The sequence below is a fragment of the Morone saxatilis genome, unplaced genomic scaffold (genome assembly GCF_004916995.1).
Source record: "Morone saxatilis isolate NCDOM2014 unplaced genomic scaffold, NCSU_SB_2.0 Contig17, whole genome shotgun sequence".
NCBI lineage: Eukaryota > Metazoa > Chordata > Actinopteri > Moronidae > Morone > Morone saxatilis.
In genome coordinates this window covers 11537880-11564168 of record NW_023339729.1, presented here as the reverse complement: position 1 = coordinate 11564168, position 26289 = coordinate 11537880, and the positions used below count along the sequence as shown (strand labels likewise).

Below are 26289 nucleotides of genomic sequence, written 5' to 3'. Positions count from 1 at the left end.
TTACTTTATGGTCCATTGAGTCTACTACAGGTGGAGTCAAAGTATGTGACAAATATGCACCGGTGCACCAATACTCAGTCCTTGCCACAGTGGCCTAGGTCTGATTCCAGCCCGTGTTCTCCCCTCTCTCTGTCCGCCTTCTCCTGTCCTGTCATCAGCTGCCACTATAAAATAAAAGCATAAAAAGCTTCAAAAATGAAACATAAAACACATGATTATTAATATAAATAAACATATGGAACCTCTTTGATCCCATAATAAGAATGACACCTTCCCACTTGACAAAATCAGAACCAAACTCTAATACTTTCATTTGATCTTTTACAACTATTAACCACTCTGTAATTAATGTAGTGTGTTTTCAACTGTGACCAGGCAAGGTGTCGCAGTGGGAGCTCTGCCACGTGGTCAACGTCTACTGATGGCCTCCTGCCAAGAGACTGCTTGGTCTGTTTGTATCTCCTGAGCGCAGACGTTGTTTGCCACCATATTAGAACAATGCTAATCTTACATTGACCATTGCCTCGCAAGAATTTAAAAAAACACATCAACTTAAATCATTGAGATAATGTTTTTGTAGACCTGCTGACAAAAGTTAATAGTTCTTATTCTGAATGTGCTATAACTAATGTCTCACTGCTTCCTACACCAGCTACAGCAGTCGTAGTCATCCAGTTCACTTTTTATTAATTTATTCAGCCCAAGTAAAAAAGACCATTGTATTGTTTAGTATTTTCAGAGGACTTACGAGGGAGAAATAAGTGGCCCCAGCCCGATCTCTGAGCGCAGGGAGGCCTGTGTTCAGCCACACTGTAACCAAACCGCCTTAACAGACTTCTTTGTGTTCACTGATAAGCAACAGCTGTCTGCTTAAATAACTGACATTTTTTCAGTCTTGCTGTTGAAAACCAATGCTTAATTAACTACCAATCCATGTCAGCTTTTGAATATTTTTGCTGTTCTGCAGGGTTACAGACATGCCTTTCCTCTGATCCGTTTTTTTTTCATGCTCAGTCAATTATTGTGCTGCTAAATTACCATCTATTTGATTTCTCCTCAAAGCCACAAAGTCCCCAAGCGTGAAGCTAATGAACAAGGAGGTTTAAGAGATTTGAGTTGCATGCATGCAGACCTCTGTTGGTCAATTGCTTTAGCATTCCTGACTCTACATGTTTTCTGTCCTGCTTTTCAGGGCTGTGTGACCTTTTAAGTCTGACCAGCATAGCATAGTGCTGACATGACCTCTCTGATGACTACGTAGAGGTGATCGAATTAACATAAATAAAAACATAAATTAGAAAAGTAGGAGGGACTTTATGGACTCAAAAATGGGTAACTTCTTATATTAGGAACATGAATTCATTTCAATGGATATAGGATGTCATGCCTGGCTTTCCCGTTAGCATGGTTGACCGAATACGGTTCAACCCAGTGGCTCAGGAGAAAGGAGGACTGGATATAGTAATGATGTGACAGTGATGTATTATTGAATGCAGCCACTATATGCTCATCCTTTGTTGATTGGTGGTGCAGAGTGTACTTCTTGAAGAGGGTGGTTGTCAGCTCCAGGCTGAGAGCTTTATATGGATACAGTACTTACAGGCTGTTTCTCTGTTCATTAACCCTGTCTCTTACTGCAGCTCTTTGTCTGTTCACAACCTGGACACAAAATATTTTCTTCTATTCAGTGTCTTTTATCAAAACAATAAATAAAAATGAGTTAAAAGTCGTTTTTAGTCCATATACTGATTACACTATAATAATTGGTTGCTTTGCTGGTCTCCATTCACATCTAGACCATGATGCTGCACCGTCACAGCATTAGAAATCACCACTAATGGTAATTACAACTGCATTTCATCCAACCACAGCCTTGATTGTGACTATTTTACCAGAGTGCTGGGCTTTCTCTATCCTCTCTAGAGGTAAATACTTTGGTAAAACCCAACTCAGTGACTCACAGATTCAAGTTCCCCAGTTTATACACTAGAGATATGCTGCTTGGTGGAGGCCCCATGAGATGTTTCCAGCTGTATTTCCTCAGATTATATAGTAATTATTTTTTTGTTTTTGTATTTCTTTGTTACACTTATCCACACAGTATCCCCTCCTGTCAGCTGTCAAAGCTGTTTGAATTTAGGTTAGCTCCCTCTTGTAAGCAGTCAAAAGCACACAGTGATGACAGGTTCGTCCTTTTAATCAAGTGCTGCTGAGTGAGATTAAGAGCAAATACAGAGCTATGGTGAGAATCCTCATGTCTGTCTGGGTACCATTTGAAATAATTAAAATGAGTTGTGTGGAGTAAATGCATTTCTTTGTTTCCTTGGGAAGTGTGCAAAGATACAGCCATGGTTTTAAGGGTTCAAAAGATATAAATGAAAGCCCAGTTATGTCAGAATGGAGGGCACTGATTCATACAATAGCAGAGACCCCAGAAAATGTTTCCCCTTTTTCCCATTGAGAGAGTCCGAGGCCCTGTTGCTAAGCACTGCTTGGGTTACAGACATTTATTTGGACATTTCCGGAGGGCTGGGAATCCTTTCAACTGTGTCAGAGTTCTCCTCTGTTAATCATAGTTTCTCTGGGTTGCAGGGATGTGTTGCCCAGCTCATTTATCAACTTAAAATAACCTTTGTTATGTACTCAAAGATTCATATGTAGTTCAGCTATCAGCAGCTTTGTTGATTGTAGTTGTAACTTTCCTGTGAGTAGACATTCCTTTGTGCAAACTCTGCATTCGGAGAGAGGAACTAATCACAAGAGGCTGGCTGGCGTCTTGTTATTCCTGGTTGTGTAGGTGTCCAACCCCTTGCCCTCAGAGCCCCATTAATCCCCAAATCCCCCCTGGGGTCCACCATCAAGGACAGCCAGCTGAGTCATCCCTCTCCTCAGTGCCTGTGGCCAATGCTGGGTCTGATCTGTCTGCCTGGCGCTGTGCCCACTGTAGGGGTCCTGGGAAGTGGTTATTATTGTTGTCGGTTCTATAGTTCATCCTAAGCTGCATGAAGGTGATTTTTACAGGCAGTTACAGTTAACAAGGTGTAAGTATTTGCCTCAGTAATCAGTAATGTAGAACAATGTCACTGCTGGTGAATCCTGAGCAACAAATCTCTGTGGCCAGGTTGCAGCACAGAGCTGTGTCTAAAGCATCTGTGCACATGGAGGAGGTGAAGAGGGGTTGTTTTGATAGCCATCTGGTGACATTACCCCCCACCCTTCTCACACGTGGGCTACAGCACCACATGACCACCACCAGTGACATCCCCAAGTGTGTTACTCTTTATTTTTCAGAGGGATACAGTTTTAGCCAAATTTTACTCCATTACCAGCAGTGGTCCAATTGAATTTAAATCATTTGTGTGAAGGTTTGGTAAACTACATTAATTGCTTTTTGGATGTTTTTATTGCAACAAAATCCTTTATAAGATATTTAACTAAAACTGATAAAGCTTCTGTCATTATTGCCCGACCCTGGTTGAGTGTTACAGTAACATCACAATGTGATTTATCAGACTACAGTTATGTGTTGTGTATGTGTGAAGGTGTGGTGTGAACCTCCAGTCAGGTGGCAGTTGAGATGTGTTTGTCAGAGGTATTTCTCTCGTTCAGTTGCACACACAAAATCCACTCGGCTCCCACAACATGCTTTGGTCATGGCACCATTGTTCCAGTTCAGCAACTGGGTTAGCTGGGCCCCCTTGGAGCCCTCTGGCCGCCACAGACAACATAATTAAAAGAATGTGGCTTTGCAGACCAGCCGAGCACCGAGATCAGAAAGGTGAAAAAAGAGGGAGGAATGCAGCGTAAAGGAGTAAAAAGCACAAGGAAAGCTGTTATAGCTAATACAGGATGATGAGCATGAGGCAAGAGAGTAAAGAGCAGTAAACTGTCAGACGGGAGTGGTCAGCAGAGGGAGGAAGAGAAGTCTGTGGACACCCTCTTTTCATCTAAATTTAAAGCGATTATGATTATGACAGGATAGATGGCTATAATTTATCCACCAGTCAGTTTTTATTGGCATGACTGGCAGACTTTTGATCCCAGTCACTGATGTGTGATTTAAAAAGGCCTTAATCCTTACTGTATACTGTGTACCCCCATGGACTCTTGAGTTAATGGAGTGTTCCAGCAGCAGCAGACATGACAGGGATTAACCCTGTCCTGGCCTGTCTGACTGCACGTCTGTCTGCATTATACAGCCGAGGGGCCGATATACTGTCGTGGATTAAAATCATCATCCCGTGCATCTGATTTGTTTAGTCAGTCAAAGACTGTCTGGGTAAAATTGCCACCAGTTTAATGAGGAGAAAAGGGAGCCACATACAAGGAGGATAAGTGAGTGGGGCAAGAATCTTAAATACTGTAGGATACTTGGCAGTGTGCCAGCAACCTGCAGCCATGCACAGTTTTCTGGCACGATCCATGAATTCATAATCTGCGCAAAACAATACGGACCTCATGCAAGAACCACTCACACAAACAGATTCTTCAAAAGTGGCACATAGTGTACGAGTGATTTAAGAGAATTAAAAGTTATTCACCAGTTTTGTTGTGCTTGTAGTTCTGAATGAACTTTGAGTTTGGAAATGAACTAAAATGAAATATTAACTGTATTCTAGAGAATATGACAATTGTGGGATGTCCATTATTCAGAATATCAAAATCTCCTCCACACCTTGTCATGGGCAGGTGACACTCATCAAGCTGAAACAAGTGTAACATTTATCTATTGGCAGAACTGGAATATAATATACACAGGTATTAGGGATGCATGATATTAATTTTATTTTCAAGATAACGGATACATAGAACATAAAGCCTATCAATCGTTGCTGCATAATAATTAAAAATAAATTATTATTATTATGGACTGATCATTTTTGGCTGTGATTTCATTATCCCGGTAATTCATAATAATATAAATTTCCCATCATCTGAGCCAGAACCATTGTAATAGCAATACAAATGTGCAATTGTATTTGATAGTAGATTCAATGGTAATAGATGGTGAAATATAAAATATAGTTGTGTGATGAATTAACAGTCACCCATGTTTTCTTTTCTTTTTATAGACATACTCTGGTCTCTTCTGTGTGGTCATAAATCCCTACAAAAACCTTCCCATCTACTCAGACAACATCATTGAGATGTACAGGGGCAAAAAGAGGCACGAAATGCCCCCTCATATCTACGCCATCTCAGAGTCTGCATACAGATGCATGCTACAAGGTAAGTCTGAGTGTTGTTACTGCTATATATGGTTGCTTCCTATCTACCTCAGTCCACTTTACATACAAGAATGACCACTTTAACTTGCATTAAATGCCACTGAATGTCAGTGTAATGGCTTCAAAAGGTTTGTGTTACAGCTTGATTTAAAAAAAATATAAATTATTATTATTACACCCTGCCTGTTGTGCCTCCTTTAAATGCCAAGGTAGGCTGGTTAGATTTATGTTATTATTGCTCTCACTGACCTGTATTATGAGTCCCATCTTCTCAGATGTGATTTGTCAATGCTACCTGTCTTTAAGAAGACCAAGAACCTGAAGTCTCCACAACCGCATCTATTACATCTCTGTGGAATCATTGTGATTTTGCTGGTAATTTGAAGAATGGGCCAAAACGTGGAGAAAAGTGCCTCTTTTAATCCATACAAATATGACTAGTTCCTTAGTTCTGACATTCATCATTTTTGTATAACGTTCACAGTTGTTTTTTTGGGTTGAATATTTTGGAGTTAAAGTGATGGTTTAATCGATTTTAATTCATTTCCTAACCTAAAAATCCCCTCAAAGTGATGTCTTCAAAGATTCTTGCCTGCTTCATGGCGAGCTTCCAGGCTCTATGAGCAGTGACTGACTGGGATCAGACCAGCGAGAACAGAGAGGGTGACCCCATTGTGCCTAACAATAGGTCCTTTGTGTGATTGCGAGGGCCGACCAGTGGGGGTGGTGACAAACTGGACAGTCCCGTCAGTCCTTTTAGAATTTGCTTTCCCCACGTTGGTACACAGAAGAAAGTTTCGTCAGTATCACTAGTAGCTTGATGATACCTTCGCCCTCCTCACACAGAAACTACCGTCATAACTGACAATTACAAGACCTTCATTTAATGCCCACTTTATTAACTACAAATGTTTAGATGTTTCATACGTAGTTTTCTTATAGTTATACTTTCTGAGCTTTAGTGTAAAGTTGCTTGTTGTGATGTTGATTGAATGCTACTATCTCTTCTCAGGTGAGAATGTACAAGCACAGGAACATAGTTTCAGTAGTAGCCCCGCTGTAGCTGTTGTGGACCTCTGCCAGCTTCATTTAGTCCAGCTAGTTTCTTGTTGTCACCTCCTCTTCTTTTCTTTACACCCTCTATTCTCTTCACACTGCATTTCTACATGAATGGACATACACGCATGGGGGCAGGGCTGGGAGACCTGTCAGTTAGTTATTCATTTTAACATATTAGTGAATTTTCTCATTTTCTTGAAGCAGTGACCTCTGCCCTCAAGCTTTTCAAGATGCTGCATGTATTTACTGTGTGTCACGGAGTACACAAGCCTGACCTGTACTTCTACCCCAACCCATTTTCAGTCATGTTTGTATCAGAATTAATAGTGTTGTGGTTGAAAAGGAGGTTTGTAGGTTGGAGATTAGTGGAGGCCAGCTGCTGTTCAGCTGTGGCCCTGAGCATTTCAGCAACCTGGTTATTATAAGTGAATATCCAGCTGTACCGATTAACACTCGTACTTTTTTACTCTTTTTGTGGGCAATAAAGTCACTGGACAACCAAACACTTTGGCAGATATCATCACATTTCTTAGGTGTGACAACAACAATTTAGCATTTCATTGATTAGTTAATCGCCAGAAATCAATGAGTCTCTTAAGTCAGTTATCAAGAAAAAAATGAGACAAACACTTGCTTATCTGTGTTACATATATTTGGGTTTTGGCTGAAGAAAACAAGCCATTTATAGACGATTAAATTGTAAAAACAATCAACATATTAATTTGAAATTAAAATAATACTTAGTTGCAGTTTTAGTCTCATACAACTAAAGATATTAAACAGCCAAGGTATAAACAGTCTGACAGTTGACGAACTTATATCATCTCTCGATAAATGTCACCATATTGTCCAACCATGTTATCTCACAATGTTGCATTAAATGTCACTGATTAATATCAGACCTTTCACACGTCTTGTTTAGACTTTGCCGTGCCAGTTGCCATCTGAACAGGAAAGAACACTTGAGACAAATAGTTAGTTGCCTATAATTTATGACCTTTGGAGCTGAACAGATTGGAGAATCATATTTAGGGCTGAAGGGTGTCTAAACCTCGCAGGGATCTGTTAATTACCTCAGCATTACTGTGAAGCCCGTCAGGCTGTCAGCCTCAAATGGGAGGTTAAATGAGGTGTTACCTAACAAAGATGGGGTGTGTAAGCAGACCTCAAGAACTTACTGCACATCTGTCATTGATTAGCGGTCCAGATACTTTACATAATTGAGTAGTGAACTCAGCCCATGTGAACTCGCTGACGCACAATAAGCTAATTTTATCATATTTGGAAATGTGTTGTAAAGGAAGTGCCGATGCTGGCTTGAATGAAAACATGTGTTAAAGGACCGGTCATGTCAGCAGTTGCGATGGATTCCAAGAGTGGACGTGCATCGCAGCATTGAATGTGTCCCTAGGTGGGGTTTAGAAACAGGAGGTCTTTGTTTTAGTGGAAATGGTGAAAGACCCCCTTTTTTAGTCCCTCCCTGGTGTTTAATCAGGGTCTTAGGTCAAGTCCAGCTGGATCCCTCTTAGCTTAGTGAGATTTTTCCCAAAGCACAGCCCTTTGATTTCCCTCTTCGAGGTCCATTTTATCAACAATGAACAAAGCACTTCTCATCTCGCATGTCAGGAGCCTTCCTGATATTGATAAAAGATTAAATTACTTTTTTGAAGAATGCAAATAAGGCTCCATGAAGTTTCCAGTGTACAGTGTAATCTATACTGTCAGGAATGTGTGATAAAATGAGCTTTGGGAATGTTTGTAATGGCACAACATTACACTTTCAGCAAACACTGGCCCACCTGGCACCAATGAGGTCTACAGCAAACACTAATGGCTTTGATGGCCTTTTGAACCGAGGCTTGATGCCGGGCTCCTTCAACCTCCAACCACCTCCTAGGCACACCAGAGCACGTTAAGCACACAGGAATTTTTTGCGAATCTTTTGAATAAATTATTCACCACATTTCAAAATGATACCTCAAGGAGCTGTGGATGAGGGACAGATTAACAATCACTTAAATCATTATTCTTTTTCTCCCAAAGACCGCTCCTTTCCCCCCAAAAAAACAACTGTAATAAGATGCGGTTGTGGACAGTGAAACTGCTCAGTAACTGTTTTCTTTGTAATAAAGTTCACATTTTATTTTTTGTTTGCTGTGCTGGGACTATTCAGTACTATTCAGGACCAGGAACTTTAACTATCACTGCTATTCTTTTAGTTATTACCTCTGTATCCCCTTCAAATGAAATCTAATAGGAGAGGTGACTAAAACTACTAGACAGGAACACTGAATATGAGTACATTTCCTCTGTGCTGCCAAAAATAAAGGAGCTCCCTGGAGACCTTGTGTGCATCAAGCTGATGCTTTTCTCCCCGACACACAGACCCACATACAGAAACTTTTTTCAACTTATTTACTGTATATCCCAATGGATCTTTCCTGTAACATCTGTTTGAACTTGAAAGGATCAAACAAAAGATAAAAAGCCGTGAACAAAGATAAAAAGTCTGTTTTTAACATGTGGCCTGTTTAGAGGTAGTACCTTATGTTCAGTTAGCATCAGCAATATGTTAAGAATACAACTGCTTTTGTGACTGAAGTATGTCTTCAAGGCCTGCAAAAATTCCTAGTTTTTGTGATTGCCGGTGCAGCTGATTCCACTTTTGTTGCTTATTGTGCCTCCATCCATCTTTGTAATCCAGTACAGTAAGTTTTGTTAATAGTTCTTTATGTTTAGACTTCACCTGATTTAGATTTACATCTGCTTTGTTTTCTCGTTCCTCCTGTTTCTATTAAATATATCACTTTCATCATGTCTTATTTTCCCTCTTGCACTCGTGATTTCCCGTCTATCTCCCTCCCGTCACCTCTGTTTGGCCGCCACACTACCTGTCACCATTGATTTATTTTGCACCTGATGTAGATATTAATCTCAGATCTCCTTAGCGATTTTCTAGACCAGTCTCTTAGCTTCAGTTTGGATGAAAACCTTGAATGAAAATCTAAATCATGTTGTCAGTGTTTCTCAAACACAGTTAATCTCCCTATCAAATTTCATTACAGACCTTCCTTCTCAGAAATGCTCCACGTAGGAAACCAAATACTCTGGATCTCCGTTGCATTTGTTTCCATTTGTTAGTCCTTGGCTGAAGCATCAGCACCAGTTCTACCCAAACCAGAGGCCTTTATAGCCCCAAAATGGGTGGTTTAAAATGATTGACTGCTTTGACTTTTTAAACCTTATTGACAGATGCGTCTGTGCCAAGGAATAGTTCAATCCCTTTTGGCCAATTTTAAATGGTTTTCTTTTATTTGGAAGGTGCAGTAAGATGAGAGACAAGTATTGGTTCAAGCCACTGCAAACATGACTATTACCTTCTTTTAATAGGCTGTAAAGCCCCTTAGTGCCCCGTCGTAAGTGTAACTGCTCTGAGGTGTTACACTAATAAACAGTGGTATTAGCTGGCTCTTCTGTGCCAGAAAGGACATTACAGACACCCAGAATTCTTCACAGTCAGCAATGCTTAAGATTTCTCCTCCGTTGTAATAGTTTCATTTTATGCCAGCACTCCTGCTCTATCCAAGTGTGCTTAGAAGCAAATCCCATAATTGCCACATGGGATACTTAACCCACTACTTTATTTTAGTTGGAAAATCAAATATTTGTGGTAGTCCATGCGTAGTCATTACGCAGTTTTAGAAAGGGATTTGTTTTGTCTCTGATGTCATCACAGCCCTCTTGCTCAGTTTTGAACTTTTTGCCCCCATCAGTCACTTTGACACAAATACATGGGAAAATAAGGTAGAGGTTAAAATACCTTTTATACCCTTCAAGATTACCCTTTAAAGCCCCAACACACTGATAGTCAATTTCAATTATTTTAATTATCACATATCTTCTATGTGTGTGTAGCATGAAGGGACAATAACTTTTATTTTGTTACGTAACCTTGTGTTGTATAACGACAAAATAAATCTTGTACCTTGTACTCCTCTAACAGTTAAGTTGACTCTTATGGGGGCAGCCGTAGACGTCACACAGTTCACAGCAGAGCTTCACCCGGCTTCAAGCTGACCAGGTCTAATCAGCGAGAGCATTTGAAAACACCTGTGCGGGTGTACAGTGCCTTTTTAAGGAAGCATCTGCTCTGGCTGCAGAGTTCATTGTTGATTTTAATTAGAATTTAGGTTTTCATCAAGAAAAATCGTGTAAGTCGGCTGTGTAATTGATGTGCTCTAACCAGTATTTATTGTAGGTTTTTACTGTAGGAGAAAGGACTAAGCAGTGGACAGCCCTGTATGGTACTGAAGAAGAAATTAGGTCTTTAATTTCGATATTATAGTTGAGTGGATGCTCATTTACTGAAATAACTGCTACTTGATGACTTGGGTAATGGAATAATATACTGTCTGCACCTAAGCAAACATCATCAGTAACATCATGACTCCCTTTTTTTCCACAGGCAGCATAGAGACAAGCTATATTCCCTTCTGTTAATGAGACAGTGCACTTTAATGCTCATAGATTTGTCTTCATTACTCTGAACATTCGGTTGATGTTTTTCTTGACATTAAAGTAACTACTAGATAAGTATGCAGGACTGATTTCTGAGGTGAGTGTTTGCACTTCAGTGCCACTCCTAAATACAGGCATTAGCCATCAGTGGCAGACACTGGCCCAGGCCCAGCGTACCACTGCCTCACAATGAGCTCACTGTCGTGAGCTGAGATCACCCGCCTCCCCTTGTTACTGGGAGAAACACCACATGCAGAGTTGCTGTGTTTATGTCAATGCCGCAAGACATCCTCAAATTTTTCACTGTCACCAGTTTGTAAGACAATTGACGCAAATCTTTTCTATCTGAGGCTTACTCCTATCGACATCTGTGTAGCCTGTGGCATGTCCATGAAGTCTTTTAAACCTTTATGTCTGAAACACTTTGAGTATCATCTTCTTTATTCCAGCTTTATACAATCTTACTATTTTTAAGATCTGACAATGTTTTTCCCCTTAAAAAAGTCTGGATCTAATATTTCAACTGACATTCAGACTTCTCAGCCTTCACTTTAGCTAATAATATTATACAACCTGGGGGAATCTTCACTGCCTGCCCAACTTAATGGAGTCATGTGAAGCTGGCAAAAGCATTACCAATCATGCGAAACCCACAAAACAGTCCTTATGACCATCAAGTAATGTTACAAAAATAACTGCCCCTGCTTGGGTAGTTCAGTCCTCTGCCAGTAATCAGCGTTTTACAGTCTGGAGAGGCTGTTAGGGTTGCAGCAGTGCTGGCAAATTGGTGAGTGGAAGTGAGCAGTCTCACAATGACTGGTTCATATCTTTCCACTGTGTCTGCAGCCAGTCTGATAATGGAAACACTAGCTTTCTGAGTGGTGTTGTGTTTTTGTCTGATTCAGATAGGGATGTGAATGTAAAGAGAGATGGGAAAGAGGTGGGGGCTAGATTGTGTTTGCATGTGTGCTGTCATGCATAGAGCAGCAGTTGACGTCATAGCTTGAGAAATCCTGAATGACCTGAGTAGCTTTAAAGTGTGCGTATGGTTGCAATGCATGTAAGGCCAATTCCCCTTCTTACAGTATTTAACTGCAGGAAGTTCCTGGTCGAAGCCAGGAAGCCCAGGTTGTCCCTGATGAACCATCCAGCTGTGTCCTCAGTCAGATAACCTTCCATCGTTTTACCCCACAGTCAGCACTTCAGTCCAGGAAACCTTCACCTCTGGCAGGACGGTTCAGCCTGCAACTGAACATGTACAAAATGGGTTGAAATGTTCACAGCATGGCTTAGAGCTGTGGTTCCTAACATTTGTGGCTTGTGACCCCTCCTAACATGTTATTTCCTTGATTGTTAGAGGCCTGATTCAGTAAAATGTCTGAACAAAAAGCAAACCATGAGTAAAGTTGTATACTCTTAGGTATTCTTACATATTTTAAACTAATCTGGAAGATTGAATACAAAATCAGTGACCTGCTTCCCAGGTCAGGGAGCAATCAGACTAACCATGCTAAAGTGAATTAGTACAGTCAAGGATTGGTTCATTAGCATTCTGCAAGTGTGCTCTGCTGCTCCACATGGTTAAATGATCAGCAACTCTCTCTGAACCGGCCCCTTGTTGCTGGAATGGCAGAGGAATCCATCTACACTAAATTTAGTCTTTTCTTATCTAGCAGTGTTGCTGGGGAACTATCATTCCTTTGCAAAGAGTCTTATTTTTAATGCTGCTGTATTAGATCATTTCAGCAGGTTTTGATGGCCCATTATTTTTACACTGAGTGGGTTTTATTATATTAGCTGAGTCAGGAACTGAGGTATTCAGTATATATCAGTGTGTTGTAACACTTGAGATACAAAGTCAATTCATTCGCAAACTCTTGTTGCCTTGCAGCCATTTGCTCAGGGCAAACTTGAGCAGGCTTTTTTCAGGCTGTCGGTGAGCTACTGAATTAAACTGAAGGACATCTTTGGATAAATGTGAACGTTAAGGCTACAGTTGGTTTGTTCAGTCACACAGCTATATTTAAAGTCAGAAAAGATGTGCCTTTTCCTGAGTTATTGATGGCTTATGTCTCTCAAGTCAATCTACTAATGCACCAGCTTGCCAATCATCAATCACCGGCAACTCCTTCAATTAACAAATGTGTAGACTCTGCAATACAATTACAGTATTGATGGCCTCTGAGATCAGGCACATTGATGAGCAGCAACTTACTCATCAAATAGAAATTCAGGAAACTGTCTTAACTAGAATGAAATGAGTCAAACCAACCTGCAAGTATAATGTAGCTGCATTCGTATTTACGTTCTGGTGGAATCTTTGTAACTGAGTGTGATTTTATTACAACATTTTGAAGATGATGCTGGAAGAGAGTCTTATTTTAATTTTAAACATAATGTGAAATTGAAGGCAGTGAGAGCAAAACTATTGTTTCCAAAGATTAATGGGTAATCCTGATCTCAATATTAACTTAATTATGACATAGCTACTGTTCTTGCTGAATAAATCTTACACAGTTGCACCTCTCATCAGTGTCGGGGCCAAAGTTTTAGCTCTGAATGAACCATGCAACATTAAATGAGTAGAGTGCGGAGGGAAGAGAGTCTGATGACTTTTATCTAATCTTTGGACTTCTTGGTGCTCAGCCAGCCATGTGACTGGACAGGAGGCCCTATCCTGGTGGGGGGGCATTGACGGGAAGACAAAGTACTGTTTTCCCATGACATCATCACCATTATTGTCCCCTATAGGGCCTCTAGATGACTGTGATCTGTCTCACTCCGAGCTCACAAGACACTCCAAACTGGGATACCCCAGAGGTTAATGGAGACACATTAGATGCCATATTTTATTGCCCCATGACCACAGTGCTAATTTCTCTCAGCACAGCACACATTAACATTTTTAGACAACAAATGAATTGGATCACTATTTGTGTCATCATGCTGTAAGTGGTTGACGCTATGTTCAGTCGAACTTGAGCAAATTTCATTTTATTAATCTAGCTGACATTTTTAGAGATCCCTCATTATAATCACAGTCTGGTAGACCCTTCTTCTGAATGGTCTTATTACCTTGATTTGGGTTCAAGAGTCTTACTAGATTTACCAACATTTGATTTGATTACTCTGTTGTGTTAGGGGTTACATTCTGCAAGATGAAAACAAGACTACAGTTGTTAATATCAACAATGTGTCGTCACTACTGATGCCATTTTCATGTCTGTGACAATTCAGTGTGCGTTAAAGAACACATGCGTACGCTGTCAAATTATTATTATTATTATAATTATAGTAAATTCATCCTTTTAAGTTGTAAAATTAAATTGAAGGTAGCAATTCATCCTATTAAATCTTTCAAAGCAGACCAAATTGTCACCATTCTAGGAGTCATACTAGGTAATTATAATCATTTGTTTGTGCAAATATTGTACGAATCCTTATCATAGAGGCTTTTTCTGTAATTATGAGAGGTTGACTGATATTGTGTACAGTATGTGTCCACAGTTAAGTAACAAGAAATGACGATGATGATTTTTTAACTGTAAAATGTCCTGTTTAGATGAAGATGGTTGTTTATATTAAGTGTTTATGTAGAAAGAAATACTATCTTTAGTCAATATATTATTATCAGATGTTTAAAATTCCCAAATATTTTTAAAGGTATCAAAAGTCCTTTATAGAGTCGGTCACTCTATAGTAATTATGCTGTTTGTCCGTAACTATTTGTTGTTGTTGTTGCCTAGAGGACCAGGAGACCAATCTGTTCTTAATCGTATAAAATTAGCGGTTAGTGGCCAGTCCAAGTCTCAAAATTAAACTCCATCAGCACCATGTATTTACCAATACAAAGCTGACATTACAGTTGCCTTATCTCTCCCCTGCAGTGATTTTACTTCACAGTGCCGCTTTTCTGCATTTCTGACATTGCGTTCCAGGAAATACATGTGGTGAAACGCTGTGAAGCCTGAGCCTACTGAAAAATAGGCCCCGACAAAAGTAATTCTGTCAACCTGATAAAAAAAAGTAGTCTCGAGTTGTAAAAAAAAACATGATATTTAAAAACATTTGATGGCACACTCACATCCACACACTAAGCTTGACTTTGACCTTCAAATCCACAATCTGCTGATAAGAGTTTACGTTCGGTGCAGTGTTTTGGTGATGAGGTTGTCAGTCAAACCTTGTGAAAGCACAGTAGAGACTGAATCAAAGACAGACTGCAGAGCTTGACTATTTTTTTCCTCCTCTTCTTGTCTCCCACAGATCGAGAGGACCAATCCATTCTTTGCACGTGAGTATAGCAGCTTAGTCAACTTGATTCATTTATTTTATATTTTCAATTTCATATAAATACTTTTTGTGCTTTATTGGAACAGTTGTTATTGCAGCATATTCAAGTTATTGTTGCTAATACAATTGTAGGTACTATGGCCCGAGACTTGTATGCTTTTTTCCTTTATATTGCTGAGATATTGCATGTCTCCTTTCTGCTTTATATTGATCACACAGAGAAATATAGTGCCCCACTATATTTCTCTGTGGCTTTTTATGTCTCTTTGTGTCTGAATTAAAAGTTGAAAGTGACAATAAAGCATTTACTGGTAATTACACAAGGTCAGGAAGAGTGCAAGTGAACCAGCTGCCCTGGGGCCTAAACAGTTATTTTAAATTGTGACACAGGCCAGACTGTCACTACTTGAGAGAAAAGTGAGAAATGTGGGTCTGAGAAATGCCTGACATTTCTGCTACACAGCCCCCCTGGCGTCTTTTCAGTGACAAGTGTCTGCAGATGACAGCAGTGTCAGCAAAGAAAATGCCAGAGAGGGTATCAAGATATAAGCCACGCAGCAGCCCTTTTACTCACGCAGGGTTACTGGGGAGGTGTTCATGTTATTTTTTCCCTTATATACACACACAGGGGTCAAAATAACTTGAGAAAATATTTCACTTTAGTACAACACCACCACAAACAAAGCGTAAACACATTGCAGAGTTGTCATTAATAACAAAGTTTGAAAAAAAATCACAATTTACACATTAATAAAATAAATTTAAAGTAAACCTGTGTAACCTAATCTTAAACAGTCATTACAGATCAGATGTTTTAATTTATGGTGGTGGTTCAAATTTAAAATTAAAAGTAACAGCAACACACAGTAAAATATAGTATTAGCTTCACTGGTTAGCATTTATTACATGGTTATTGTATTACGTTGAATTGAACACATGATTAAGTCAGCACTCCCTCTTTTCATGGCTGAAATAGTGGAGCTGAGGAATCTAACACCCAGCAGTCCAAGACCAGCAACAGAGACATTGACATAACTCCTCCATGATTACCCTCTGACACTCGCAGCACTTACACACCGCTCTCCCATTCTTTACTCCCAGCCACATCACACTCACTCAATCTGAAAGCAAAACAATATTTTGTGCATATTTGGTGTATGCAAATTTGCACTTACTGTAAAACCTCAAGTATGATCTAAATCTAAACTGCTCCCCCAAACGTTTGTGCATGGCTTGGAGAGCTTGAGAAGATGTCTGTCCTGTTTTTCTATGCCATGGTCCCTGTGTGACAGAGCAGCGAAAAGCCGGCTGCACATCCACACGCCAGCAACCACAGGCCTCAACAGGGCTGACGCTCAAACAATATTGCAGAGAAGGACTCACATCATTAGATACACACCAGTGTGGTTTGAGTTTTAGGATTATATTTGTGCCTTTCTTTGTAGTGGAAAATAGGACAGGGTTAGTTTTATTGATCAGGATTTTAAGATCACAGTGGCTAAGGCGCAGACGTAAACGGTTCAAACACACTATTCTGAGGATGTCTGTTGTTGTGTACATTGTCTTTTGTTGTCTCTCAGAGGTGAGTCAGGAGCTGGAAAGACAGAAAACACAAAAAAGGTCATTCAGTACCTGGCACATGTTGCCTCCTCCCACAAAGGAAGAAAAGACCACAACATTCCTGTGAGTATTTTCCTTTCTCATCTCTCTAATTGATGTTAGCAATGCCTGCTCTAAGCCATGAACTGAACTGAATGAGCCCATAGAAATGTGACCTTAATGTTGTATGAAAAATAAAAGCACTACCACTATGCCCTATGATTTCTTTCTGTGTTCCCACGACACCTTAAGAGCAGGTTATCTTCTTGACATTATATGAGGCTGTAACTAGAGTAACAATTAGTAGAAATAAGTAATGAGCAGTTTGGTCGAGGTGGGATTGTTGTGGGTTTCGTTGAGTTTATAAAAAAAGTCACAAGTTACCGAGATGTACCGATGATTACAAAAAGTACAGGTATAAGTTGAGATACCAAAACCTGTAGTAGACGATGTGGCTTTGTGCACCAGATGTGTGTGCAGACAATCATAACAATTTGCATTTGTTTGTCTGTATCAAACAGCCAGAGTCACCTAAACCAGTGAAACTACAGGCAAGTCTTCATGCTTTCTTCTACACCATGTTCATGTGCATGCTACACTCACATTTTCCTCTTAAATGGGCTTATACAATATCTGTTTGACATGAGCCCACTAAGGGCTCATCAAATGGTGTTCAAGTTCAAAGACACCACTGTTATTGAGTTAAAACGTCTGGTGTGAAAACAGCATATTTAGTATTTACATTGTCTCTCTCTGTCAGGCACAAAATGCAGTTGTGAGTACATTTTAAAACTTGCATGATTATTGTGTTTTATGTGAATGACTTAATTTGTTCAGATGTGCAATACTGTAGATTTGCTTGCCGTTATTGTGATTCACACTCAGTGAAACATAGTCACATGCATGTTGTTTTTGTTGTTTGTGGTAGCTAAATATTGAGCCTTGGATGTTATTTTGTGCTGTATGAAACATAGCCATTTCTGCTGCTGTAAAAATAGTAAAAATGCCTATTACTTTTGTATTTACTTGTATTATAGCACGGCATGTATCTCATCTGTGTTTTAGACTGTCATAACTTAAGATGGTGACCACACCTGTCTTGCTTAAAAGCATCAGTTGAGTACATCCATAAGAATAAGTCTCAGAATAAGTCTGCAGGTAGTTCTTGTAGCCACCTAACCTGTGACTGAATTACAGTCTACCTGAGCGGAGACCAAGGACACCAGCAGTAATCTGGGTCTTGAGGGTACAGACCACTGACGTATTATAATAACACGTGTTGCTAATTTCCATCCACAGATAGCTGTAGGTTGTGCTTAGATTCTTATGCTAATGCATCATTTTTAAAAATGTTAAGCTTTAACTACAAGTTAATTTGTATCTATGACATTAATGCAATTTATTATTCGCCATAATAACAATTGAATCTCCCCATATCCTACAGAGTGGACCCCTGTTTTATGTGAGTAGTATGTAGTTTTTCACCTATCTCACCTCACTTACAATATTAAAGGGGTGCTTTACCCACTCTATTACCACCTTCTCTTTACACTAAAAAATAACTGACTATTAACTCTTTAATATTGCCTAAAATCGGGTGATTTTCAATCCACCTGCTCTAGTTTTGCTTTAACTTGTGCATTGCATGTTGTACTTCTTGTCCTCACTGAGGTCTTAGGAGCTACTTCTTTCAGACATTTACATTACTTGCAATGTGAGGACATCACTTCTTATATAAATCAATCATTGCTCTAAGCTTCATGTAATAAACAAATGGCCTACCATGAGGCTGATGGATCCCATGTTATTTATTTGCCTATATAATAAAGCAGGTTATTAACATTGCATCCCTGTTGGCATGTTAACACTTAAATTTTCCAGTTTGGTTCCTGGTGGCCTAAAAATAGATCATTGCCCCAGCTTGTCATTTGGGAAGAATTTTCAGTGATGTATGGTTGAAATCCCACAACACAGCTCAATTATCTGTTGACTAGGGATTATTTTATATTTTGACTGCGCTTAAAATTGCTTCTATCCGAGATGTGATTGTACCAAGCATTACAAACTTGTTTTGTTTCTACATGATGAATAATGGAGCAGTTTGTTGTTGATGTCCTCCCACGGTTCATCAGTCAGTCAATGACAAGTGAACTCCTTTAGTAGATCTACTTAGTAGTACATTAGAAGATGGGACATTAGTGGTATACTTCACATCAACATTATTAAAATATAATCACATAATTCAAAGTGGTGTTACGTTTATTAACAGTCATAATAACTGCCAACTACTGTTGACAGCTCTGTCATGTAGCTGCTATCGTTGGCCTCACAGACTAACAAGACAAGCCCCAAAATCTAAAGATTGTGATTATTTTAAGGCGATAAGCTTAAAACGATGATATGATGCACTTTAAAGTTTTAACAGGAAAATTCCCACATTAGCTATCATTCACATTCAACAGCTAACAGCTAGCTACCTCTCTGAAATTAATGATGCAATCACCCAGATCATTTATGTAGAAGAACAGCAAAAAACACACAGCTTTCTCCTATTTTTTGTGCTGTTTCTTATTCAGAGAAATCATCTTTGGCAAATCATAAATTTACCAGAGAGAAAATTAACAAGGCCATGGGAATTTCCTTTTTTGTTGTTTCACCAACTCACAGAATTGAAGTTAAATGAACTACAGCCTGTTATATTTAATGATGGCCGTCATTATAGCTGGTGGCTTAAACTTTCACTTGATATAGACTATTAATACTGTTAATTATGCAAGTCTCAAATCTTTTTAAATCGTATCAGCCATACTGCTGGCCCATACGTACACTGCCCACCTACAGCACCTAGCCATAAGAGACTTTGCGGATAAAATCACAAGTACTTTTCACTTCAAAATAATCCTCCCATTTGTTGGATGTATCTTTTTATTTACTGCACATACAGCATGTAAGAAACTAGACAATAGTTACATCATAAGATATTAAGCTGGAATTTATGTTAAGTATGAGTAGAGTAGTTCACTGGTTTTCAAGCCAGCTCATCGTAATCACTTGACCTAGTCCCAATGTACGATGCAGAACCCTCTTTAGACCTTTCTTAGTCACAGAGTTAGAGTCAGCCTCAAATCTCTTTTGGCCCAGAGTTCTCCACTTTAACTTGTTTCTGTCCAGATTGAAATACGTTGTGCCATTGCGTAAGGAGTTGCTCTCCTTTTTTCTTGCTGGTGAAAAGAGCGACTTGTAATATTTGTCTGGCCTCGTGAACTCTGGAGCCGATGTTAAGCAGTGAACACACGTCCACAACTGGCCTCATAAGATTTAGCGGAACAGTTTTGACTGATCCTCTTTGACTCCACTCAATCTGCCTTAAAGCACTACTCAGTGGCCTGCCAAATAGCCAGCCCTTTGATGAGAAACAAACGTGTATCTATGACCTGTAATTATTTAGCTTGAAAATGACTGCAGTGTGTGTCTCAGTATTTTTGAGGCGTCTCAGTTTGCTGATATTTTATCACAGCTACACAACAATTGGCCATCTCAAGTGGAGGAGCCAGCTCTGTTGGCTGTCAGATTTCTGACATACTCGCTTTGCAACCGGAATGTGGGTCAGCTTCTAATGCTGCTAAATTGGCCCCCCACTGGTGTTTGTAATCTGCTCTTTGTTTTTGTGTGCGTACAGCAGACCACACAGATGGGTAGATGTTGCCAGTGAACAATTGTAACTACTAAGTTACACTGCAGGCGCGTGTTTATGTAGAAACAGAGGCTTTTGGTTTGAATCCTCTGCTCCTGTGGGCCTTTCCATTGCTCTGATCGCTGGAAGAGGACCAGGTTTATCCAGTTCAGCCCTGCTTCATTCGAGCTGCTCAGAAACTCAATTAAAAGCAGCCCATCGTGCTGTCCGGCCAAAGATCACATTACATGTCTCACATCCTGAGTGCATTGCTGATTCCTTATCCCGCAGAGTTCCCTTTGGTGGAAAATGGCCTCCTCAAACATTCAGTGTGTGCAGCTATTTTTGACGTAATGGGAAAATATTCCACTCAGCCACAATGTGGCTTTGATGGAAACACAGTGGGCCACCTGTCCAAACATCTGCATAAGTTGCATATTTATTTATTCAGCCTCTTAAAGTAAAAAAGTGTTTCTGTTGTGTGTTGTGGACACATTCTTCTTGACATGATAGAGTGGCTGTCTGGCTTGTTTAAACTTCAAAAGATAAAAGTTCTGCAGATGGAATGAATGGAGTTGTGAAACTTTTAATGATCTCTACAGTTATGGGATCAGTTTATATTTTATGTGCTTGAGAAAATACAAAAAGTCCAAAAGACTTAAGTCCAGTGCCAAGAACTAATGGTTTCAGCATTTTAAATCCTTAAATATGATCACATTATTTGCTTAATTGTTTAGTCTATAAAGTGTCAGAACATAAATCCCTCTGGTGAAGTTTTACATTTTATAAGCTGGAAACAGAGAATGTTTAGCAAATTTCAAGTCATTGTTATTTATTTTGTCAAACAATAATGTTTCGGCACTGATCAGATAAAATCAGAACCTTTAACTGATCTGCAAACAAGGATTTCTCCTTGAACTTCAGTTTTTTTTTTCTCATTTAAATCTTTTATCACATAAAGATGTTACCGCTTTATTCTGGTTTTCAAATGGTGTGTTCACATTGAGAGAAAAAAAGGAAGTCATTGTTATTATAATATAACTATATACTTTAATAGTATCATGGTAATATTCTGTCATTATCTCTGTGCTGAGTTATTCAATATTTTTTTAATTTCAAAATGTTAAAATTTAGTGAAGTCAGATTGTGTTTAACGTCCACAGTGTAGCTGTGTAGCTGTTACTTTGAGGCACAAAAACCAGTAGACCAGTAAGAATTCACCAAATATAACCAGCACCTTGTGTGTGAACAATTAACTGTAAACAATTAGGACTTGGTTCAATAAAGGTTGTGTAGAAGTAATATCTTCTCTCTGGCTTTGTATGGTCAGTTTACGTACAGAGATAATATATGTGGGGTCTTTTTGTATAAAACACATGACACGTCTTCAAATATCTGCTGTCTTTGTCTGCATGTGTATGTTTTTTCAGATACTTTTTTGTCTTGTTTTTGGCTTTCATTTGAGGACAAAGAACTGCTGTAACGTCCATCTGTTTGTTTCAGGGTGAATTGGAACGTCAGCTTTTACAAGCCAACCCCATCCTTGAGTCTTTTGGGAATGCTAAGACAGTGAAAAATGACAACTCATCACGTTTTGTAAGTACAGATAAATTATATTTATGAAGAGAGGCGCTATGTCTCACAAAGCCTCCTCCCGTTACAGCATCACCTTGGCTTAATTCTGTACCTGAATCAGATTTAGTTGACTAGAAAGTTCTGTCTCAGAGAACAAGCAGAGGTAAAACTGATTGGAAGTAATTTAATTATCCTACTTTTCCTGTAAGTAATTACACAGGCCCCATGCTAGTCATTAATGATGTCTTTGATGTACTGGATCCTTTAAGGCTGGAGGCAACCACACTCAGCCGACTTCTTAATGGTGACGTAGGACGAGGGACATGAGTAAAGCCTCAGCCTAAGAATTACTGTGGTGAATGAATCAGTCAAATTTAAGGGAATCTTCTACTACTAATTACTGTGTTGCTTCGTAAAATCTCTCCACTTGCCATAAATGAGAACTTGATCAGTAGACTTGTCATGTACTGTGTGGTTCAGGACTTAATTGGAAACATAATGAACATTATTGTTATTGTTTTAAAATGGCATTTTACACATTTTGTAATTATTGATTTGTACTTACTACTACTAGAATATAATTATCAGCCATGTAGATGATCTGCATCAGTGATCATGTTTATGGAGGATTTATGACTCTTAAGTAAATTATTATAAACATAAACATCAGACTTATCAGCTCCTCGCCATGAGGCCTGTAGTGTGTGTTACAACGGAGGCATTATGTTGGCGATTGATTTATGTATATCTTGTCTTGTACACTTCCTGAGCATTTTATCTTCTGTTCCGCTCCGCAGGGGAAATTCATCCGGATCAACTTTGATGTCACCGGATACATTGTTGGAGCCAATATTGAAACCTGTATCCTGTTTTAAAACTGTAAACTAGAATTTACAAGCTTTCTGTGTGCTAACAGTCAGTTAGGAGATGTTTATGAAGAGGCTAGCCAGGAGTTTTTACTGGACACACATGAATATGAATCCAGGATCATCACAAAATTATTGTAGTAATTCTCCAATATTGAAGCCTGTACATTAGGAATTGCCAAGTGTATAGAGGAACTGATGTTTTATGTCTGTGTTATATTGATTCTACATCAGACTGACCCACAAAATAAATTTATTCTTTGACCATCCTGTGTCAGACTTGCTGGAGAAATCCAGAGCTATTCGTCAAGCCAAAGATGAGCGCACCTTCCACGTTTTCTACCAGCTGTTGGCTGGAGCTGGAGAGCACCTCAAATGTAAGTATACTGAGCTTTTACTTCTCTTTGTCTGTCATAACTCTGGTTTATTTAGCAGCTTAATTATTTAAAAGACCATCAAATGTAACCTTACATAGTTCATGTTCATACCAAGATTTGCCACCAATTTGCATTTTAGTCATCAGTCATCTCCTCTATTACATAGAATTGATGTGTATCTACAGCAGGAGTCCTCACCTTTTGAAAAATAAAGTTATATCGTAACCATAATTGTTTTTCCATTTCTCTTTCCACAGCGGACCTGCTTTTGGAAGGGTTCAACAACTACCGTTTCCTGTCCAACGGTAACATCCCGATCCCTGGCCAACAGGACAAAGACAACTTCCAGGAGACCATGGAGGCCATGCACATCATGAGCTTTGCCCATGAGGAGATTCTGGGTGTGTTTATTGATCAGAAATTGGTTCTAGATTTAAGTCACAGACAAACAACAGTTAGAGCCTCTTAGAGCTTCTGTAGTGGGTAGTGTGTTATTTTGAAAGTGGGCATGACCTAGCCAGTAAGGAACTAAGAAAGCATCTGTTTTTGTTTTGTTTGTTTGTTTTTTGATAGCTGTTATACATTTGCTATAATGATTTTTGTTCTAGAGAGAATTATTTAATCAAGCCCCTCTTTAAATCCCTCCAAAACCATGAAACAAACCCGGTTTTGTCTGTTTCAGTGCAACACATTCATGTGATACTAAAGAGATGTCTTAGTATTATCAATAGTAATATTGTTTTCTCTGGATTCTTATATCTGTAGCCATGTTGAAGGTGGTGTCCTCGGTGCTACAGTTTGGGAACATCATCTTTAAGAAGGAGAGGAACACTGACCAAGCCTCTATGCCTGATAATACTGGTAGGTATCCCACAGAAACACACACTGCAATCCTTTTACATCTGCTTCATCACCTCGTAGCTCGAACCTCACAGGTCAACATGTCCTCCTCCTCCTCCATTTCCTCTTCCCATATATACTTCAACTATCCTCTCCTCCCTCTCCTCCCCTTTTCCTGCCTTCCTCACACTGCGTACCTCATCCACAGAACAGAGAAACTGTTGATTTATGTCTTTTCTCTCCCAGAGCCTTGTCAACCTGCCATTAAGCCACATCATTATGTGGATTTACTCCTAAAGGAAATGGGGCACAGCCTTCCAGTTCCTCCACATGTGGCACTGCATATTTGGCACTTAAAGGAGGGAGACAGGGAGAGAGAATCAGTCTAATGCCGGCAGCTTGGCCAGATATTCCCAAATGCGATGAGCAGAACTCATGACTGAAGCAGCTGTTTTTTTTAGAAGTGAGACTTGGCTGATCTAGACCAGATCCTGCTTTTTCTGCTTTTCCACAAGTTCCAGCCATGTAAAATATTGAATTTTCCTTTGTTACATTTCATAAGAGAACATCTTTGAAAGATTTGTGATAAATTCTAACATTAATCAGTAATAGGCAAACAGCATTGTCTTCTTTGACGTGAATACTTGACTTCAGTTTTTATGCGTTTAGGGAGGTTTGAAATAATATGAATCAAATCATCTAATTGTGAATAAGTATTGACAAAATAAGACTCTCTGTCAAATCACTCTTGAAAACAAACAATATCCACTTGATGTTTTATTTCTAGTCTTGATAAGATAATTTAACATACAGGTATGTTTGAGAATCTCCAACTGTGGCTTCCTGTCATTCTCATTAAAATAAATTGTTTTTGTTCTATTGTGTGCTTTGTTCACCTCTCAGCTGCTCAGAAGTTATGTCATCTGCTGGGTATGAATGTAATGGAGTTCACCAGAGCCATCCTGTCCCCAAGGATCAAAGTGGGAAGAGACTACGTCCAGAAAGCACAGACTAAAGAGCAGGTCAGTTTTTCTTTTTTACAGACTAACATGATGTATATCGTCTTTTGTTGCCAGCTGACATCAGTAACACTAATACTGATCTGTTGTGTAGTAATGCAATTGAAGAAGCCTTTTTCAGTGCAGGTAAATTTCATTATGGAGAAATAGGTGTGTAGTTGAGGAGCTATTTTCATCCAGTACAAGTCTGTTTCATTGTCTGCATTGTCAGTGTTGGATGGCGGGGAGCTTTTTTGAGCATAATCTCTGAATGATCAGTACAAATGTGCATTAAAAAAAAAAATCTGGTGCTTTGATAAAAAAAGTACGACTCCCAAGGTGCATTTTGGGAAGAAAAGCTTAAAACATTGATCTGATAACCGTGCCTTGTTTCATATTGTACTGGGCACAAGGGAAGGTTAGTTTTACCTTTTGTGAAACCGCTCCAAAGTACATCTCCTGTTTATGAATCATTCATTTCCATTTAAAGTGCAGTACTCTTGCAGACTTCTGATCGTAATGGCTACAGCTCAATGGATATGGTTTGTCTCAGCTGTTTTAGTAATATAATAATACAAGTCTGACTTAGAAAACATGTGGAACATGAACTGTACAGTCTTGCCAAGATGAGTCCATTCGTCCAGTGTAGAGCAGAGATCCTCTCGGGGATCTGGAAGCATGTCTCAATTATACTCAATCCTCCACCTGCCTCTGCTCGTTGAGCACTTTGGCCATGTCACAGGGTTTCCACTGGCTCAAATTGAGGCGAGGATCGTACCATCCTGGTCAAGAGCCTTCGATGCTTTTTACAGGTAACACGTGGGAGCGGCACAAGATTTGACAGTGGTGGCTGCCTCGTAATTCTCTGTGCAGGAGAAACCCTGTGTCAGTTCTGTATCTCTTACTATTGTCTTTATTACTTTTCTCTCTCTACCTCCAGGCTGACTTTGCTGTCGAGGCCCTGGCTAAAGCGACATATGAGCGTCTGTTCCGCTGGCTAGTCCATCGCATTAACAAAGCTCTGGACAGAACCAAACGGCAGGGTGCCTCCTTCATCGGCATCCTGGACATTGCGGGTTTTGAGATTTTCCAGGTTTGGACAAAAAACTAGTAAAACTAACATTTCTAAGGAAGACAGTTTGTCCTGTATAATTAATGATAATGTTTGTTTTTTCACGTTGTTGTCTTATCTACATTTCACATTTCCAGTGAAAGTATTTTTCTTGTTTTTTGTCCCTACAGCTGAACTCATTTGAGCAGCTG

At 39.4% G+C, this 26289-nt stretch overlaps 1 protein-coding gene across 1 annotated transcript in view; it reads left to right on the top strand.

Moving 5' to 3' along the window:
- The window catches only part of LOC118326599 (myosin-10-like), a gene marked incomplete at its 3' end in the record, with an annotated part of 48717 nt that overhangs the window by 4983 nt on the left and 17445 nt on the right, over window positions 1-26289 (top strand). The window contains 14 exon segments of the mRNA XM_035659626.1: window positions 5073-5229; window positions 15072-15099; window positions 16679-16781; window positions 17219-17248; window positions 17458-17472; window positions 18142-18159; window positions 21874-21966; window positions 22743-22806; window positions 23090-23188; window positions 23446-23589; window positions 23954-24049; window positions 24932-25050; window positions 25967-26119; window positions 26269-26289. The exon segment at window positions 26269-26289 is cut by the window's right edge and continues 150 nt beyond it. Coding sequence (XP_035515519.1) covers window positions 5073-5229; window positions 15072-15099; window positions 16679-16781; window positions 17219-17248; window positions 17458-17472; window positions 18142-18159; window positions 21874-21966; window positions 22743-22806; window positions 23090-23188; window positions 23446-23589; window positions 23954-24049; window positions 24932-25050; window positions 25967-26119; window positions 26269-26289 — 1140 coding nt within the window.